This window comes from Xyrauchen texanus, chromosome 38 (genome assembly GCF_025860055.1).
Source record: "Xyrauchen texanus isolate HMW12.3.18 chromosome 38, RBS_HiC_50CHRs, whole genome shotgun sequence".
Classification (NCBI taxonomy): domain Eukaryota; kingdom Metazoa; phylum Chordata; class Actinopteri; order Cypriniformes; family Catostomidae; genus Xyrauchen; species Xyrauchen texanus.
Window position 1 is genome coordinate 3,993,641 of NC_068313.1, and position 20,818 is coordinate 4,014,458.

At 39.3% G+C, this 20,818-nt stretch overlaps 1 protein-coding gene across 1 annotated transcript in view; it reads right to left on the reverse strand.

The window, feature by feature from the left end:
• LOC127631380 (pannexin-1-like) overlaps positions 1–20,818 on the reverse strand; it is a 33,733-nt gene that overhangs the window by 6,527 nt on the left and 6,388 nt on the right. The window contains exons 3-4 of the mRNA XM_052109483.1: positions 6,944–7,152; positions 191–692 (exon numbers count right to left, since the gene is read on the reverse strand). Of these exons, the coding sequence (XP_051965443.1) occupies positions 191–692; positions 6,944–7,152 (711 nt within the window). The remainder of the gene's footprint in view (positions 1–190; positions 693–6,943; positions 7,153–20,818) is intronic.

The following is a 20,818-nucleotide window of genomic DNA, read 5'->3' on the forward strand; positions in this document are numbered from 1 at the left end:
TTCAACCCAGTAACACATATAAAGTGGGGAATATACCCTAATCCTACCCTTTACAGAAACCTTTTGCCGTTTTGAGACATTATTCCTTCGATTGTGCATTTCGTGTATTTTGCGATTGTGTAGTCACCACAATGTATCTGGAATCTTTCCCCAAATGCCCCCAACAAATAAAGCAACCTGATCAACGCACCTTTAGGCATTTGTAACTCTTCAGCTCACTCAGGTTCTCCTCCAGAAACAGCAAATATAAAGCAAGATCATCCCAGGCCAGCCTCCCAAACTGCATTACCCCTATCGTGGGCAGTATCTCGTAGGGCTTCAAGAATCCTGTGGTCCTTCTGAATGGAACCAACATGGCATACAAGCAAAATGGCAACAGCAGCAAATACACAAACAGGTTGATGTAGCTCAGTAGCTGGAAGATGCCAACAGCAACTAACTTGCACTGCATGGCCGGGGGTACTGAGGAGTCATTGATAACCACTCCAGACCGGATGTCACATTGAAACTCATCTGTGATGGAGAGGCGGATGTAATAGCAAAGGTAGACGCATGCTAATAGGAGGGCCAAGAAGGTGACTCCGCGGCACATGAGATATTGGACCAGTAGTCCACGAGAGAAGCGTTTGGTCTTCAAGTACTGTTCGACCAGAGGATATCTGAAACAGCTTTCGGTAAGGTCCAGCACAGAGCTAAAGAACAAAACATATTAGCATAATGGTATTAAATGTTATCATGCAAGAAACACTCAATACATGCAATAAAAACAGAGACAGAGTAATCGTATTCATATTATTAAAAAAAATCACCAATTTAAAGGAATATTTAGGGTTCAATACAAGTTAACCCTCTGGGGTCTGAGGGTGTTTTGGGCCCTGGAGAAGTTTTGACATGCCTTGACATTTGTGCTTTTTTCAGTTGCTTAAAAACATATTAATGGCTAATGTCTGATAACACTGTATTCAGCACAAACTGGGTTGTTGCTACAAAATGGTGTGAAAACCATCCTGATCACTCATTCAGTAATTTAACTTTTGTAAGACACTTTTAGAAAGGTCATATGCAAGGAGGTGTGAATTACCATGAATATTGATTATAATTCACACCTGAGGAGACAAAGACCCCTCCCCTGGGCCTATCAATGAGGAATGTGAAAGAAAGAGAATAAATGTGAGGAGACTTAATGTTCAAAATCAAGTCAAGTTAAAAGAAGTAATCTGACTATACATTTTCTTTACACAAAGACTTTACTTAATTTTAGACCTACATTGCCGTTAAAAGAAGTCTCTTCTGCTCACCAAGACTGCATTAATTTGATCCAAAATATAGTAAAAACAGTGATATTGTGAACTATTTACAATTTAAAAGAACAGTTTTCTATTTGAATATATTGTAAAATGCAACTTGTGATCAAAGCTGAATTTTCAGCATCATTACTGCAGTCTTCAGTGTCACATGATCCTTCAGAAATCATTATAACATGCTGATTTTCTAATATGGACATATTTATATCACATTTGACACATTTACAGCCGAACACATTTTTGCAAGCACAAGCTTTGTTGATGATAATGAGGCAGCATAAACACTAGTTAAAATATGATCTAAACATTCATATTATTTTTATATCATATTACATATCATATTTATATCATACAGCATCCAATTTAAATGCCTGCTTTAGCCGAAACAGCATTTAAATGCAACTAAAACTTGCTTATTAGGAGTCATATTTCAATACTCTGAATCCTGGCTGGCAAGTCTGGAAACAGTCCCACTTAAAAAAGAAAAAGGAAAATGTTAACACTTCGTCACAATCCAGGAGCTTTCTCACTTGTGTATCGTGCAATCTTCCAAATGCGCAGAAAAGTGACTGAACTAGATGTTTTTAAGGCACAGTCGGGGGCGTTTACCATTTACATTGATCGTCTCAGCACATTACCATATGAATAGCGCCCTCTGCCCGTGGGTGTGATCACATTAGAGATAATTAGCTTTTTTTAGTTAAGGTTTTATTTTTGTGTAATCAATATTATGCCAAAAATGCTGTCGATTAAGATTAACTTGTACTGAACCTTTAACAACATTTATATAGGATGGGAGTCAATTTAATTTCATTTAATGAGCTACAACATGCATTAATAGGATAACCCAAAACATTAGTGCATTACACCAAATGTGTTCCTTTATACCATCAATTCGGTTTAAAAGTTGAGTTATTACAGTTTATTTCAATTGATTTAATACATTACTCCAAACAAAGTCAATGCTCGCAAAACAATTCGCATTTTAATTACATAATGAAACACTGTATTCTTTTCTGATAATGCATTTATTAAAACTAAATACTAATATCAAAACCATAGATGTGTTCTCTACTGAATTCATAATATTAGTGCTAGGCGATATGACGATATATATCATGGCGATGATATAAAGTGTCAATCGATACAGATTTTGCTATAATTGTCCAAGATGGCGGCGCGGTAGCACGCAGCGGCCACTCCGGATCCAAAATGGTGCTATTTTTGTTAAAAAGCCTGACTTTTGCGACACATGGACATCGGAGCAACCGGTGTTCGTGTCTACCATCTCCAGACACTACTGAAGTATAAGACTCATGCAAAAACCAAGCTGCATGATGACCTGCAGGAGGCGCTACGCATACTCGGCTTGATGCGGAGACCAGGCCTGCAGTCCTCGGCGTCGCCTGATGCCGGTGGCCGGGGGAGAGGACGTCGTAAGCGGTGTGCGAGGAAGCGGAAGTGCGGCAAGAGGGCGGGGGTCCATGCTAGGCTAAAAATAAACCCTAGCCAGCCGGCACTCCTGTCTATCCTGCTCTCAAATGTTTTCTCCCTGGACAATAAACTGGACTATATCCGACTCCAGCAGGCTACGCAGTGTGAGTTTAGAGACTGCTGCGTCTTTGTTTTCACGGAGACGTGGCTCAGCGACAGAGTTCCGGACGCCGCCATTCAGCTAGATGGGCTCGCCTCATTTCGTGCCGCCAGAAATACAGCTCTATGCGGTAAGACTCGCGGTGGTGGCTTGTTTGTTTACATCAACACGGAATGTGCAAGAACTCTATGCTAGTCTCTAGTTACCGTTCATCGCTGTTGGAGCTTGTGACTGTTAGATGCAGACCTTTTTATTTACCACGGGAATTCACCACTGTTTGCATAACCGGAGCTTACATTCCTCCCAGCGCTAACGCTAAGGAAGCGCTCTGTGAACTGTATGGGGCGATGAGCGAACTGCAGAACACTCACCCCGATGGACATTTTATTGTCGCTGGAGATTTCAACCATGCGAATCTCAAGACAGTGCTCCCTAAATTCCATCAATATGTGGACTTTGCAACAAGAGGGGCGAACACGCTTGATCTTGTTTACACAAACATTCCAGGAGCCCCGCCCCCACCTCGGCTACTCAGACCACATCTCTGTTATGTTAAATCTAGCATACAGACCGCTCGTCAGACGCACAAAACCACTTCAGAAGCAGGTGAAAACCTGCCCAGCAGGAGCCATCTCTGCTCTTCAGGACTGTTTTGAGTGTACTGACTGGCACATGTTCAGGGAGGCTGCAACATATGGCGATTCTACCAACTTGGAGGAATACACAGCATCAGTGACCAGCTACATCAGCAAGTGCATTGATGATGTCACTTTCTCCAAGACCATCACCACACACTCCAACCAGAAGCCATGGATGACTGCGAAGGTGCACACGCTGCTGAGGACCCGAGACTCCGCCTTCAGAGCAGGCGATAAGGCAGCCCTAAGAACAGCTAGGGCCAAACTGTCTCGGTCCATCAGAGAGGCAAAGCGTGCACACGCCCAGAGAATCCACAGTCACTTCCAGGACAGCGGTGACACGCGGCGCATGTGGCAGGGCATCCAGGCCATCAGCAACTACAGGACAACATCAGTTGCCTGTGACAAAGATGCCTCCCTTCCAGATGCGCTGAACGACTTCTACGCTCGGTTTGAAGTGCAGAATGACGTGGTGGCGAGGAAGACCACCCCTCCTCCCAACGACCAGGTGCTCTGTCTTACCACGGCGGATGTGAGAAAAACTCTACGTAGAGTCAACCCACGGAAGGCTGCTGGACCAGACAACATTCCTGGCAGAGTGCTCAGAGGATGTGCAGACCAGCTAGCAGATGTTCTTACTGATATCTTCAACATCTCTCTGAGCAGCGCCGTCGTTCCAACGTGCTTCAAGGCCACCACCATCATCCCCATGCCAAAGAAGTCTTCAGTGTCCTGCCTCAACGACTACCGTCCCGTCGCACTCACACCAATCATCATGAAGTGCTTCCAGAGGCTCGTCATGAGGCACATTAAGACCCAGCTGCCCCCCTCACTAGACCCACTGCAGTTTGCTTACCGTCCAAACCGTTCAACGGACGACACCATCGCCACAACCCTCCATCTGGCCCTCACCCACCTAGACAAAAAGGACTCATACGTTCGAATGCTGTTCATAGACTTAAGCTCAGCATTCAACACAATCATTCCTCAGCACCTGATTGGAATGCTGAACCTGTTGGGCCTGGACACCTCCCTCTGCAACTGGATCCTGGACTTCCTGACTGGGAGACCTCAGTCAGTACGGATCGGGAACAGCATCTCCACCACCACCACACTGAGCACGGGGGCCCCTCAGGCCTGTGTGCTCAGTCCACTGCTGTTCACTCTGCTGACTCACGACTGTGCAGCAATGCACAGCTCGAACCACATCGTCAAGTTCGCCTATGACACGACCGTGGTGGGTCTCATCAGCAACAATGACGAGTCAGCATACAGAGAAGAGGTGCAGCGGCTAACGGTCTGGTGTAGAGCAACAACCTGTCCCTGAATGTGGACAAAACAAAAGAGATGGTTATTGACTTTAGGAGAGCACAGGGTGAACACTCTCCGCTGAACATCGACGGCTCCTCTGTGGAGATCATCAAGACCTGGCGGAGAACCTCACCTGGTCCCTCAACACCAGCTCTATCACCAAGAAAGCCCAGCAGCGTCTCTACTTTCTTCGAAGGCTGAGGAAAGCACATATTCAAATTTTCTGAGATTCTGAATTTGGGGTTTTCATAAGCTGTAAGCCATAATCATCAAAATTATATAAAAAAAAAGGCTTGAAATATCTTACTTTGCTTGTAATGAGTCTATATAATATATTAGTTTCACCTTTTAAGTTGGATTACTGAAATTAATGAACTTTTGCACGATATTCAAATTTTTCGAGTTTCACCTGTATATAGGTATTTTATATAGGTCTTTTTTTAGCTGTGTAGTCTCATGTGGTCCTGTGTTTGTCCTATGTTGTTTTTATGTAGAACCATGGTCCTGGAGGAACGTTGTCTCGTTTCGCTGTATACTGTACTAACTGTATATGGTTGAAACGACAATAAAAACCACTTGACTTGACTTGATATAGAGTATATCGTGACATAAATACTAATGTACGCAGTGTTATCATCTCTCAGTGGGCAGGGCTTCACGTGAGACAGACAGGATTGAAGAAAATATTTGTGGGTCAGGGGCAGACTGGATATAGAGAGAACCGGGACTTTTCCCTGTGAAACGGAGTCGAACGGGTGGCAATACGCTGAAATGGGCTGACGCATTATGTCGAACGTGCCGCGACTGGCTGAAGAGGGCCGCAAAATGGTGCCTTGATATACAGAAAAGGCCTATTGCCAAGCTCTAAACAAAGAGAAAATTATTTAAGAGGGAATGTTTTAAAAAGTATTTAATTCACTGACATAATTACCCCCAAAAAATAGATATTACAACCATTTTGTATTTTGTTTTTTTCTAAATAGTTACTATATCGTGATATATATCGCTTTGGTGATATAAAATTACTCATATCGTGTTAGAAGATGTTGGTCATATTGCCCACCCTCACATATTATATTCGGCTATAGGCACAAAACTCTATTATTGAAATAACACATTTATCATAAATATCCACAAGAAAGACCATTTATTTATGCATTTTCATAAAATTACTCTAAATATCTAGTTGTTCCTGCTCTTCCTCTTGAAAGAGAATGAGGAGGTTTACTGTTAAAAAATAGCAGTCTCACTATTTTATAAACCTAAGACAGCACAATAAAGCACAGACTTTAATTATGGAGATTGATTGTGACATGCAGACCAATGCCATCGTTCCCTCTTATTCTTTTTGTTGAGATTGAAGCACTGTAGATCTGCTCACATTGGGCCAAACTCTTAGTGTCTCAGAGATCATGATTAATGATATAATACAGATAGTTTGAGCCTCTTCTTTAATCTACTTTTCCACCCTGCTGTCATCTCTCTGCTCACCATCATTCACTCCATTTGGGCTTTCCTCAAGCCTTTCAATCCTCACTCCTGAAAGAGCTGGGAAAACCTTCCCCTTTCCTTATCACTTCTTCCTCCTATTTCCTCTTCCTTTACCCACTCTACCTCTTCTCAGTTTGAACCTCTTCTTCATCTTGTTTTTCATCTTTTCATTTCTTGTTTCCACAAAATTTTCATATTTTATCTGTTTACAACATTTATAAAAGTTTTCATATGGCTGTGTTAATCTCTTTGAGAGTATTGACCAGAGTTTGGAGAAACACGTCAAATCGATTGAGAAACGCTGTACAGTAGATACATTTTAAATGTATTGAAGATTTTCAGTTTACTGAATGGTCCGATTGATTCAGTTCATCTGGATTAGCTCTAATGAACCAATATATGGCTGAGAGAATTATGGTAAAAGAGATATGTATTGTATGGTGGCAGGTTATTTTGTGTGCGTCAATAGCTTCTAAGAAGTGCAGCTGCACTTAACCAACAGACAGCTCTGTGTGTATTTCATGTGCGTATGTGGCGAGTATCTGTGCAAACTAAACTCAAGTATCACTGTTAGGCATTTGCTCTGCTCTGTGTGCGCTGCCCACCTGTGCGAGTCCACCCGGGCCGACTGGGAGTCCAGTGCTCCTGAAGTGTGAAGGTGTTTGGCCAGTTTGATTGCTCTGTTGTAGGAACGGTCCAGATCTTCCATTATAAAAGTCAGATCAGAAGAAAGCACAGGGGCTCCCGTGAACCGCCAAAACAATCCTGGCATGTACACCGATACTGCCACCAGCAGCAGGATATAAGGGAAAAACTGCAGAAAGAGAGGGGCTCATTTTAGAATAAATGTGAGGTATCCTGAAAAGCATTCATACTTTGCTTAATTTTTTCTTTGTTTATTCTTTAATATATTATTTTATGTGCATAACTTCTGCACCACCAGCATCACTAAATGACCATATATTGCAAAAATAATGACAAATGCTATAAAAATATATAAGCTGATGGTGGCCATGCATTATTATAATTTTTCCGTCTTTGTTTTCTCAAGTAAACAAATTATTTTATGGACTCTGGGCTTTCATTTGTTTGAAAAAATACCCAGGCCCCCACAACATTTCATTTATAATTAATTATCAACACACTTTGTACTAATTACTCTGTGAATTGAAATGCACAATCCAGAAATAATGATAGCCAGATAATGCAGAAGGGTTGGCATTCCGAAGAACATGTCATATTTACATTTATTTATTTATTTATTTTCCAGCAAAAATAGTGTGACAACAGAAAAGATACACAATAATAATAACTTATACACTTATGCTTGAAAATGGAGTGGGAAGAAGTCAAACTTATTAAACCCCACCCCAGTGTATCAAAGAATTTATACAAACAAACAATAGCTGCTTCCATCATCAATAATCTCAAAGAGAAAATAATAATAATAAAAAAAATAAAAAAAGAATAATAATAATAGTAATAATAATACCTCATTTAGAAACAGTGGTTGCACAAGTCAAAACCACACATTCATACCATACATATTCATAATATACAGATATTTCCACAGGTAACAATGATAATCAAATACCAACAATGGTAGACGAAATACCACAAGGGTACATAACAATGATTTTCAAATACCAACAATGGTAGATGGAATACCACAAGAGTACATAACAATGATTTTCAACTACCAACAATGGTAGACGGAATACCACAAGGGTAACTAAATAATAACTAATCCAACAATCCACACAACATGAATACAATCAAACCACAATGTCATTGTAATGGAACCAGACCTTTCGTTTGTAAAGACGTTTGAAATTGTGAATGCCTTGACACTGCTTTAATTCAAGCCCCAGATTATTCCACAAAGTAACCCCACAAACAGACATAGAAAAACTCCTCCTGGTGGAACCCGCCATTGGGACCACAAAGTTTCCTAATCCTCTCAAACTGTACGAATGCTCCTTATGAGAAAAAATATTTTGAATGTTCACAGGTAATAAATAGTGATACGCTTTGAACATGAACTGTGCATTATATAGTTTTACAAGATCCTGCATTTTTAATAGCTTTGATTTAAGAAAGAGTGGATTTGTGTGTTCGAAATAGGCCGCCTAGTGTATAATTCGTATAGCTGTTTTCTGTAGCAAAAAAAGTGACTGTATTACATTTTTGTAATTATTGCCCCATACCTCTACACAGTAGGTTAAATATGGCTGTATTAAAGCACAATACAGGGTATGGAGTGCATTATAATCAAGAATATGCTTAACTCTACTTATTATGGCAAGGCTTTTGGAGACTTTAGTTGTAATATGTCTGATGTGGGCATTCCAACTTAGCTTGTTGTCTATCGTTACACCTAAAAATTTTATTTCCTGAACATTTTCAATGTGTACTCCGTCTATCTCAACCAGTTTCTGCGAATCAGCTTGATACTTTCCAAAAAACATTTAAATCATTTTTGTTCTCAAATGAAGTAAAAACTGTTGTTACAGAAGTGACAGTTGTGAAAGCGACACTTACCTATACATGATGAGGTAAAACCATCCAAAACACTTTCAAACCAGCAAACTTTGACTTCTGAGACATTGGTACAGTGTGGAATGAATTAAGGTTGCGCAATAAATTGAGTTTCAATCCCAGATGTGGCTAGAGAGCCCAAAGATCAGTAGAGCTACTTTAAAGGTGACGTTTATAATTTCAGCCCCACTAGCGCAACCAAACAGAATAGAGCTTCTCAGGCTGTAGTCCAAAAACCAAGGAAACAATTTGAGTTTTCAAGCCATGAATTGCCTTGGAAGTTTCCAATGGGTTATTATGACAGTTTTCGATTTTAAGTAAATTGAGGTTTGTGGTTAAAATGACGACTTTCATGTTCTTTTTTTGGTCAAAATTACGCAGACCATTACGATCATTCCACAATGTAATTTTTAAGCCATTATGTTAAACAAAAAACAAGCAAAATAATGGATTAGTGTTGGGTGTAAATTACAGTCAAATTACTTTAGTACAAAAATTATGTAGAGCTTTACATTTCTAATTCATGTAATTACAGTTACTGATTTCATTTAAGTGAATTACTTTTAATTACTTTGATTACAAAATAAAAAATAAATATGTAGAATACATTTAAAACATGAATTATGTTAAAGGGATCATTCACCCAAAAATAAAAATTCTCATCATTTATTCACCCTCATGCCATCCCAGATATGCATGACTTACTTTCTTCTGCTCAACACAAATGAAGATGAAGAAATTAAGAAAGTCATACACAACTCTTTTGCAAAAATAATGATTGCGTTCAAGTCCTGCTCACTATCTACTATGTCTGCTGGTATGGATGATTAAATAAACAGAGCAATGTTTTGATAGTATCACAGATATTTATATTTTTGGGGGAATCAACCTATGAATTGCTTACTTATAGTTGTCTCTGCATATTAAGCTGGGATAGAAGAAAGTAATGACTTGCATTGTATGGATATATTCACCTCATATCACCATCAAAATACCTTTGTGTTCAGCAGAAGAAAGAAAGTCATAGGAGTTTGAGACGGTATAAGGGTATGTCAAAAAATGAAAGAAATTTAATATTGGGGATGAACTATTCCTTTGCCATTGAAAAAAATGACACATCACCTTCAAGTAACATGTAAAAAATAAAATAAAAGGTTGAAATGATACTGTGTTCTTGTCTTGCCTTTTGCATATCCTTGAACTTCAGAAAAGAAAAATGTGGATTCCACATTTCCTGAAATTTACTCTTAGTCTAGAAATTGAAGCACTAACAAACTTTAGTTCTAATGAGGCAGGGCTAGACTCCAAATCTATTGAGGAAACCAGCCAACTGGAATGAAAATGTAGTTATTAATTAACTTTAATTTTTAAGAACAAGAGCCAGAACCTCTTATTAAGGGAGAGTTAAACACATTTCAGTCCCTCCCGAAGTCCTGAACTGTGTGTACAACATTTTAGACCATTTAGCAACAACTCTCGAAAGTTTACCATCTATCCTTGTCACCAAACTTATAGTATGATTTGAGACCAATATCACTCTTTGCTGACACAATGTTGGCATATGCAGTAGTAACACTGCTAGCAATCCAGCGCTGAATTTATATTCCTCAAACAATATGGTTAGGGATTTTTTTAAAAACCCTAAATATTAACGTTCTGCAATTAATTCAGCCCAAAGCAATTAAAGTACAGACAATTTCGATATTGTTTTGTATTTCAGCCTTAGGTGTGCTATCTATTTGGTATGGTACAGTAAATATGTGGCACATTTGGGACTTCATTAAGTGGCTAAAAAAAACCTCTTTTAATTGCTGACACTTTCTGCTAATTATCAATTAACTTTATGGCATGCCTTTGTGTCATAATTGTGACTGCTTTAAAGTTAACCCCTTATTAAAACGTTTCCATTATTTTGTTCACCCTTGTATCAACCATGTATCTGTACTGCCCCCTACTGAAACTAAATATGTCACTTGCCATTTAGCAGACAGAAGGACTTGAGAGTTTACAAATGGAAGAACAATTGTCCTGAATGAATGAGTCTGGCTTAAGGGTGCTCAGTTATCACACTAAAATGTCCAGTACTCAGTTTGAGATGAAAGTTGAAGTTGCCACACATACACCCACCCACCGACACACAAACATATGTTCGCAAACATGGATTGGCACAAGCAGGAGTGGACTGGCCAGCTGGAACACCTGATGTATTTCTGACAGAACTTGATTCTGACACACAGGTGTGCAGTACTTATTTGCATATTTAATCCCCACCCTAGCAATCTGACTTCACCCGCACGCACTGCAATTACAGTCAGAAATTGTGTAGTATGCCAATTTATAAAGTTTGTCCCCGCAAAATGTGAGCAAATCAATCTATCTATTTATGAGTTACTTCTTTGTGCTTTTGAAGTCCCCATCCACATGTATTGTGTTTAAAAGCACAGTTTGGAAAAATTATATGAAAAATTATAATTTCGTTATTTTACTCACTGATGAACAAAAGGTTGAGGCAGAAATGACCACGTACCTGCAGGAAATGGCCATTGATGGGGAAGAGGACCCGCTGACTTGGTGGAAAACGAACGACAAAAGGTTTCCGTTCATGGCAAGATTAGCACGGAAATATCTGTGCATATGTGCTACCAGTACTCCATCAGAGCGGGTCTTCAGCACAGCGGGTAGTGTAGTTACTCCAATCCGCAGCTTATTAAAACCAGATAAAGTGAATATGTTGGTATTTCTGGCCAGAAACATCGAAATTTAAACATGGTCTATGGTGAAAGATATTAGACTTCTTTACGCATTTTTCAGCCATCCGTTCTGGAGCTATTCGATTTTGCATTTTATTTTTTAAACGTTCATTTGTGTAGTTCATATGACCACTTTACAATATTTCAATAACATAATTTATTTTGTAGCCTGTGCTGAAGTTAATTGTGCTGCTAATTATAAGTGAAATGTTAATGCCGAGTTTCGGTCTGAGTGTTGTTCCGTTTTCTTGTTCTTTATTTGTTGTTCTTCTATGTTTTAATAAATGTGTGTTATTCATATTCACCTTGTTTCTTTCATTTGATTTGACATTATGGATTTATGGCCAAGGAAATTTTTCTTTAAAAGTATTAACCAGACAAAAGTTATTTGACGTTCGCTGGTCTGGGTTTATCTTAAACTGCCGCTTCAGTGTATACAAGAGCTATGTGACAATGAGCAGGATTTTCTGAGACACTACAACTACTAATAATTAATTAATAAAGGCTATTTTCTTGTAGCCTACAACATAAAATATTTTAATCTAAATGTACAGTGTAAGACATGTAAAAAAAAGAAGCTAACAATGTCAAGATCAATATTTGTGTAGCCTGCCTGACACGGTATTTTCACAGACTAACATGTCACGTCTCTGGCATATACTACAGTATTTAAAATAGCATATATGCATTAGTTATATTCTCAATTTAATTTACAGAGCAATCCCTGCAAAGTTTTTAGGTTAACTATAGAAGAGACTAGGATTAGTGAGTCACACTAGCAAGACTCGCAAAAGGGGGCGTGGCATCACGATGGTGGCTCTACATCGTGATATTGATCAGCCATCACGATGGACGATATCATCGTCCATCGGCACAACCCTAATCAGCACCACAACTATCAAATAGTCATGAGTCACGATATTTGAAAAATTCATGAATGAAACTGTTTACTCACTCTTATGCGGTCAAGTCTAAGAGTTTTCAACTGCCCCATTCTTCAATAACAGTTCCTTTGTGAACCTTGAATTGTATTATGACTGGTTCACAAGCAGCCCATGCTGATATTCGCACATACACGGTCCATAGCACGATGAACAAGATGCACACACATTGGTGCACTGAGGCGCAGAATGCCAGAAACGTATCCAAACGCTCAAAGAAATCCAGCTAGTGCTTGTTTACATAAACCAACGATTAAAATCAGAGCAAATGGGCGCAAGATGCAGAGCAGCTAAATTAAAGTGAATGGCATCTACATTTCTGTATCTTTTAAAAGTGGCACGATATACATGACAATGGTCAAAGTTGTCTGTGTAATGCATGTTATATGCAAAATAATAAAAATATTCAAAATAGTCCAGAAGGGTCCCCTTTGGTGTTCAAGAATAGTTGGTAACACCAAGTTTGTCTCTCTCCCTCTGTTTACTACAGAAACTGAGCACTAGTGGGCGGGGCCAAGGGTCTGATGACACATGTTGTGGGACATGTAAATGCAACTGAGCAATGTCTCGTGATGTCATTAATGCACAGTTTTTAAAAACTAGACATTTCAGAAAGCTGGGAGGAAGTTGAGTTTTTGAAATTTACAGTATGTTTTTATATTACCTCTTATATGTCAAAATATCAAGGTAAATTAGATTTTTCACTAAATGAAAACAATAAAATTAACTAACCATATAATTGTGCATGGTTAGAAGGATTGCAAGGTATTTTTGCCCCCCCAAAAAAAAATTTAGATGATTGTGTCTTGTAAGAGCAAGGGTTGGGCTGCAAGCTTTAATAGCGATCTTACTACTTCGCATGTATACTAGCGCTTTTCATTCACAAAAGAGGTAGTGAAAAACGAACCAGTGGAGATGCGATAATGCTGATTCAGCTCTGATACTGCTTCTGTAAACATTGCATTACGTGTTGCTTGTACAAGCACATAAAACAAAAATGCCATTAATTTCTTCATAAAATATGATTTTATTATACATATTGGTAGCTATTTGGTCATATTAATGTAATATTATAATAATTAATGTAATTGTAAGTAATAATGGCATCTTGCCATCTGTTTCCACATTTGCATTTTCTTTAAAGGAATATTTGAAAAAATACCCAGGCCCCCACAACAATATTAAAGGAATATTCAATAGAAGTCAATGTTGATTACCACAAAAATATAATTGTGAGTTGTCCCTCCTTTTCTTCATAAATCGAGGCACTTATAATGAAAGAGAATGGGGCAAATTTTTAGAGGGTTTAAAAGGCAGAAATGTGAATTTATAAAAGTACTTACATTACGCCGCAGATGGCCGCCTCGGTGTGGAGCTCTTCAATTCTTTTGTTGTTTTTGTTAGTTTGTCCTGTGTTTAACAATCTTTTACCAATCAGTTTTACCAGGGACGAACTGCTGAACATTCGGCAGCACATACCAGATAATCTTTTCCCGGTTTTTCAATATTCGGACGTTTTGCTGGACATTTTAGTTGGAGGCGCTGCTGTGTTGTTTAGATGCGCTACGAGACGCAGGCGAGGGAGACGAGCTGGCGCGCTGGTTAAACTCCGTCAGCGCGGCGTTCGAACAGCACTGCCGAGCATTCATCTCGCAAATCTCCGCTCTCTTCCCAACAAAACGGACGAACTACATCTCCTCACACATACTAATAAGGACTTTTCAAACTCTGCTGCACTGTGCTTCACTGAAACCTGGCTGAGTGAAGCCATTCCGGCCATTCCGGACATCTTCCGGGCATCCAGCTGTTCAGAGCGGATCGCATCGTGGAGTTAACGGGGAAAACGAGAGGCGGTGGAACATGCTTTTACATCAACGAAAGTTGGTGTACAGATGTAACAACACTAAAGAGGATGAGCTGTCCTAATCTGGAAGCGCTCATTATTAACTGTAAGCCGTTCTACTCGCCGCGGGAGTTTTCTTCGTTTATTCTGGTGAGTGTTTACATTCCTCCAAACGCGTCTGGGAACTTAGCGCTGCAACAGCTGGATGATCAAATCTCAGACACAGAACAACAATACCCGGACTCAGTCATTATTATTCTTGGGGACTTTAACAAAACAAATCTCACTCGCGAACTGCCCAAATACAGACAGCACATTACATTACCCCACCAGAGACAGGAATATATTGGATCACTGCTATACTACATTAAAGGATGCATATCGCTCTGTCCCACGTGCAGCTTTGGGACTCTCTGATCACTGTCTGGTCCATCTTCTCCCGACCTACAGGCAGAAATTAAAATCAACAAAGCCAGTTGTAAGGACTATAAGGAGATGGACTATTGAAGCAGAGCTGGAACTACAAGCCTGCTTTGACTGCACTGATTGGAGTGTTTTTGAAGCTGCAGCTACAGACCTGGACGAGCTCACAGATACTGTTACATCATACATCAGTTTCTGTGAGGATATGTGCATCCCTACTAGGACATTTTTGTCATTCAACAATGATAAACCATGGTTCACAGGAAAACTCAGACAGCTTCGTCATCCCAAAGAGGAGGCTTACAGGGGTGGGGATAGAGTCTTGTATAATCAGGCCAGGAACACACCGAATAAGGAAATCAGAGTGGCTAAAAGAAGCTACTCTGAGAAGCTGAAAAGCAAGTTTTCAGCTAACGACCCTGCATCAGTGTGGAGTGGCCTGAAACAACTTACTAATTACAGGACTCCTACCCCCAACCCTGTGGCGGACCAACGACTGGCTGACGACCTGAATGTGTTTTACTGCAGATTTGAAAGGCCCAATTTCACACCCCACATGCACTCGGACCTTCATTTCACACAACCATTAACACCTCCTGCAACCCCCCTCCTCCTGCTACACTACCTGCACTCAAGATCTGTGAGGACGATGTGTGCCGTGTCTTTCGGAAGCAAAGGACAAGGAAGGCTCCAGGACCAGATGGCATCTCACCAGCTTGCCTTCGTTCCGCTGCTAACCAACTGGCCCCATCTTCACTCAGATCTTCAATAGATCACTGGAGCAGTGTGAAGTCCCATGCTGCTTCAAACACTCAGTTATTATCCCCGTCCCTAAGAAACCTAAAATCACAGGACTTAATGACTACAGACCTGTCGCCCTGACATCTGTGGTCATGAAGTCATTTGAGAGACTGGTGTTGGCCCACCTGAAGGACATCACTGGACTCTTTCTGGACCCCCTTCAATTTGCTTATCGAGCAAACAGGTCTGTGGATGATGCAGTCAACATGGGTTTGCATCATATCCTGCAACATCTGGACAGACCGGGGACATACGTAAGGATCCTTTTTGTGGACTTCAGCTCGGCTTTCAACACAATCATACCAGATATACTCCGGACTAAGTTAAACCAACTCCCTGTTCCCACCTCTACCTGTCAGTGGATTACCAGCTTTCTGACGGACAGGCAGCAGCTTGTGAGGCAGGGAAAATTCACTTCCACCACCTGTACCATCAGCACTGGTGCCCCCCAGGGATGTGTGCTCTCCCCACTACTCTTCTCCCTGTACACCAATGACTGCACCACCAAGGACCCCTCTGTCAGGCTCCTGAAGTTTGCAGACGACACCACTGTCATCGGCCTCATCCAAGATGATGATGAGTCTGCATATAGAAAGTAGGTTGAACGGCTGGCTTTCTGGTGCAGTCAAAACAACCTGGAGCTGAACACGCTCAAAACAGTGGAGATGATTGTGGACTTTAGGAGGAACACCCCAACATTGTCCCCCCTCACCATTCTAAACAGCACTGTGGCAGCAGTGGTGTCATTCAGGTTCCTGGGCACTACCATCTCACAGGACCTGAAGTGGGAGATACACATCGATTCCATTGTGAAAAAGGCCCAGCAGAGGTTGTACTTCCTTCGCCAGCTGAGGAAGTTCAACCTGCCACCAGTGCTGCTGAAACAGTTCTACTCAGCAGACATTGAGTCTGTCCTCTGCACTTCAATAACTGTCTGGTTTTGTGCAGCTACAAAATCAGACATCAGAAGACTACAAAGGACAGTTCGGTCTGCTGAGAGGACTATTGGTTGCCCCCTGCCCCCCCTTCAAGAACTATACACTTCCCACTCACCCAGCCCACTACCTTTTTGAACTGTTGCCTTCTGGCCGGCGCTTCAGAGCTCTGAACACCAGAACCGTCAGACACAAGAACAGTTTTTTCCCTCAGGCCATCCATCTAATGAACAATTAAATTGCCCCATTGAGCAATAATTATGTGCAATACACAGTTTAATTTTAATTTATATTATCCAACATATCCACTTCTGCCATTACTTATATTGCTCTGTACATAATACACAGGTTTTTGTTCTTTATATACAGATTGTATTAGATCTGCACTACGTGTGTATATGTGGGTATGTATGAAGGTGAGTGTATGTACGTATATGTATAATTATTCATTTTGTGTTCTTTTCTGTTTTTAATTACCTATGTCTTGCTGCTGTTTTTGGTATTGTTTGTATTGTTGTTGACTGGAAGCTCCTGTCACCTAGACAAATTCCTTGTATATGTGTAAGCATACTTGGCAATAAAGCTGATTCTGATTCTGATTAATTCTTCTGTCAAAATGTGTGTATTATTTGAGCCGTAGAGGTTTTTTAAATTGATGTATTGAAATAAAGGGTTTGAAATGTCTTGAGGTTAAGTAAATGATGACATAATTTATATTTTGGGGTGAACTATTGTAGGCAGTTTAGTTGATTTCAAAGTTTCAATGAGTTCCATCTTAAAATGTGTCAATATATATAAAAAAAACATGTCAATTTGATTCTTTAATTGGTCACTGATACATAGAACTTGCATTTTGGACACTGAGATCCATCATGAAATGTGTCAATACATAAATCATGGAATGTGAGAAATAAAATTATTCAATTGGACATTGATGTATTTATTGGCATTTACAGAAATGTAAACATATTTCATAATTTATTTATTAAAAGATGCTTGATATATATACATTGATGCTTTTAATAACGGATTTATTAATAACATAAGTTTCGACCACCTTATATTGAAGTGGAAAAATTGATATTTTGGACACCGTTTATACCGGTCTTCAGCGTTTTTCTATTTCAAATGGATTGCCCAAAACTTGCACTCACTGTTTTAATTAAGTTGTGAAGTAAAAGGTGCCATAACACATGAAACAGACAACTAGGGCCTTATAATTTCAGCCGATGTGGAAAACACAGGCTAAATTGTAGAATCCAGTTATAAAAACAGAATTAACTATAAAATGTAAAAATTGACAGTGTGTGGCCAAAAAAAAAAAAAAAAAAGAGTTGCCGTTTGGATTTAAATAAGCAGAGAGTTAAGAGCCTATGATTGGATCATTATTGCAGTGTTTCAGTATATCATTGTTTCAGCTGGCAACAATTCTTTTAACCCTAACTGATCCAGTGTGTAGCTTCTCATTTCTTATTCCACCATGTCGGAAATAAGGTTGCAGCGGTATACCGGTTTCACGGAATACCACGGTTTGAAAATTGACGGTTATCATACCATGTACATTTGCTTATCTACGGTATTGAGGAAAAAAATGCAACCGGACGGAAAATCTCACATGCGCATCTCCTTTCCTCCTTGTCTGCCTGTCAGACTCGTCAACTTGCGACACACACACGCAGCGGACAAAATGTCAGAGAGAAGCGAGGCGAGGGGGTCTGATGTGTTTGTGCGTGTGTGTATGTGCGTGTGTGTGTGTGAGAGAGTTAAAGCAGTGTTTCTCAACTCTGCCATTGAAGATATTTCGGCGGCCACCCAAGTGATAGCCTATTTAGGACTGCCGAGGCAGATTTAATGATAATCTCGTAAACAGCTAGATTTGGGCAATTTACGGTCCGCGGACTGGATCAGGCCCTCCACATGGTTTAATGTGGCCAGCGGCTCATTTATCGTAAAAGCGTTTTTTTTTTTGCTTTTGTTTTTTTTCATTTGATATTTCAACCGCCACGTCCTGCTGGATATTTTCGTCATTACAGCAGAAACAACTTAAAATACTACATCATTTTTGGGCATACAGATAAGTGTAAGACATCATTAGAGACTATAAAGGGTGTACTTTTATTTGTGTACACTCACAATAACAACAAAACCTTGTGCTTTTGTAAAATAAAGATAATAAAAAGGGTGAGCTTTCAGCAGTCTATGGGTTCACAAGCATATTTCTGAAACACGTCACAAAAATTAACAAACTCCGCGAATACTTATCACACAAACATGAAACATATGTCTAAAGAAAGCTTAAAATGTCTACTTTTAAATAAAATGATTCAAATTTAAAACAAATATTCTCCTGCAATGTAATCTGTATGAAACAAAGTGATGTACGGTTTTTACTGGTTTATCTAATTATCTCTAATGTGATCACACCCACCAGCAGAGCGCGCCATTCATACGCTAATGTGATGAGACGATCAAGGCAAATGGTAAACGCCCCCAACTGTGCCTTAAAAACAAAGTCATTCACGTTTCTGCACGTTTGTAATGATACACAGGTGAGGAAACTCCTGGATAGTGTTGTAGAGTTGACATTTTCCTCAGAAGAAGAGAGGGACTCCGATGAACGTTTGTATTTTGAAGAGAGACTTGATCCAGCCGAGGATACAATTTCGGAGGAGTAAGTCATTTAGTTTTGCTATTTTATATAAACATGTACATATTTTACTAGTGGGACTATTTCCAGACTTGCCAGCCAGGATTCAGGGTATTGAAATTTGAAATATGACTCCTAATAAGCAAGTTTTAGTTACACTGAAATGCTGTTTCGGCTAAAACAGGCATTTAAATTGTATGCTGTATGATATAAATATGATATAAAATTATATGAATGTTTATAATATATTTTTTCTAGTGTTTATGCTGCCTCATTATCATCAACAAAGCTTGTGCTTGCAAATATGTTTTCAAGTTAAATGAGTAAAATGCACTTTAAATATGCCCATATTAGAAAATCAGCATGTTATAATGATTTCTGAAGGATCACGTGACACTGAAGACTGCAGTAATGATGCTGAAAATTCAGCTTTGATCACAAATTGCATTTTACAATATATTCAAATAGAAAACTGCTCTTTTAAATTGTACAATTGTTTTTACTGTATTTTGGATCAAATTAATGCAGTCTTGGTGAGCAAAAGAGACTTCTTTTTAATGGTAGTGTAGGTCTAAAATTAAGTAAAGTCTTTGTGTAAAGAAAATGTATAGTCAGATTACATCTTTTAACTTAAAACTTGATTTTGATCATTAAGTCTCCTCACATTCATTCTCTATCCCTCATTGATAGGCCCAGGGGAGGGGTCTTTTGTCTCCACAGGTGTGAATTACCTCAATATTCATGAACATTCATGCCTCCTCACATATCACCTTTCTAACACTAAAATTGTCTTGCAAAAGTTAAATTACTATATTGTATTGTATGAGTGATCAGGATGGTTTACACAACATTTTGTAGCAAAAACTCTAGGCTACAAGATCCAGTTCTCAAAAGGCTTGTGGGCAAATATTTAGTATGTGTTAAATGGCCTTATTTCAATGACTTTCATAATATATCAAATAAAATAAAAAATATATAATTTTTTTTTTTCAAAAACCCTGCATAAACGTTATTTTCTCAAAATACAAACCTGTACACACGTTGCTCACATATTATTGTAGCCCAGTTTGTGCTGAATACAGTGTTATCAGACTTTTGCCATTAATATGTTTTTAAGCAACTGAAAAAAGCACAAATGTCAAGGCGTTTCAAAACTTCCCCAGGGCCCAAAACACCCTCAGACCCCAGAGGGTTAATCTAAGTCTTGCAGTAAACATTTATCATAGTCATGCAGCCGGTGTTATTCAGTTGTGTGATGAAAGTCACACCATCGAGGAGACCCGCATCATGACCCTTTTAGCATGTAAACGGGTAAAGTTTTCGAGAAAAAAAAACAAGTAATATCGCCTGCTTTTTTTTTTTATTAAAACAGACCCCTGATGTAGAGAGTTTTAATTGAATCATAAATTAACAGGGAAGTAGAGATGGTAAAATAAATGTATAAGCTCAGCCTTTATTCAGTTATATAATGCCTGATAGAAAGATATCTATCTTTGCAGAGCAATATAATACTTCATGCAATTGCAGAATAGTCTCACTAGTCACAGATACACTTCAGAAAATTGAGTACACTACTATTTCTGGGCTTAAAAGATACAAGAA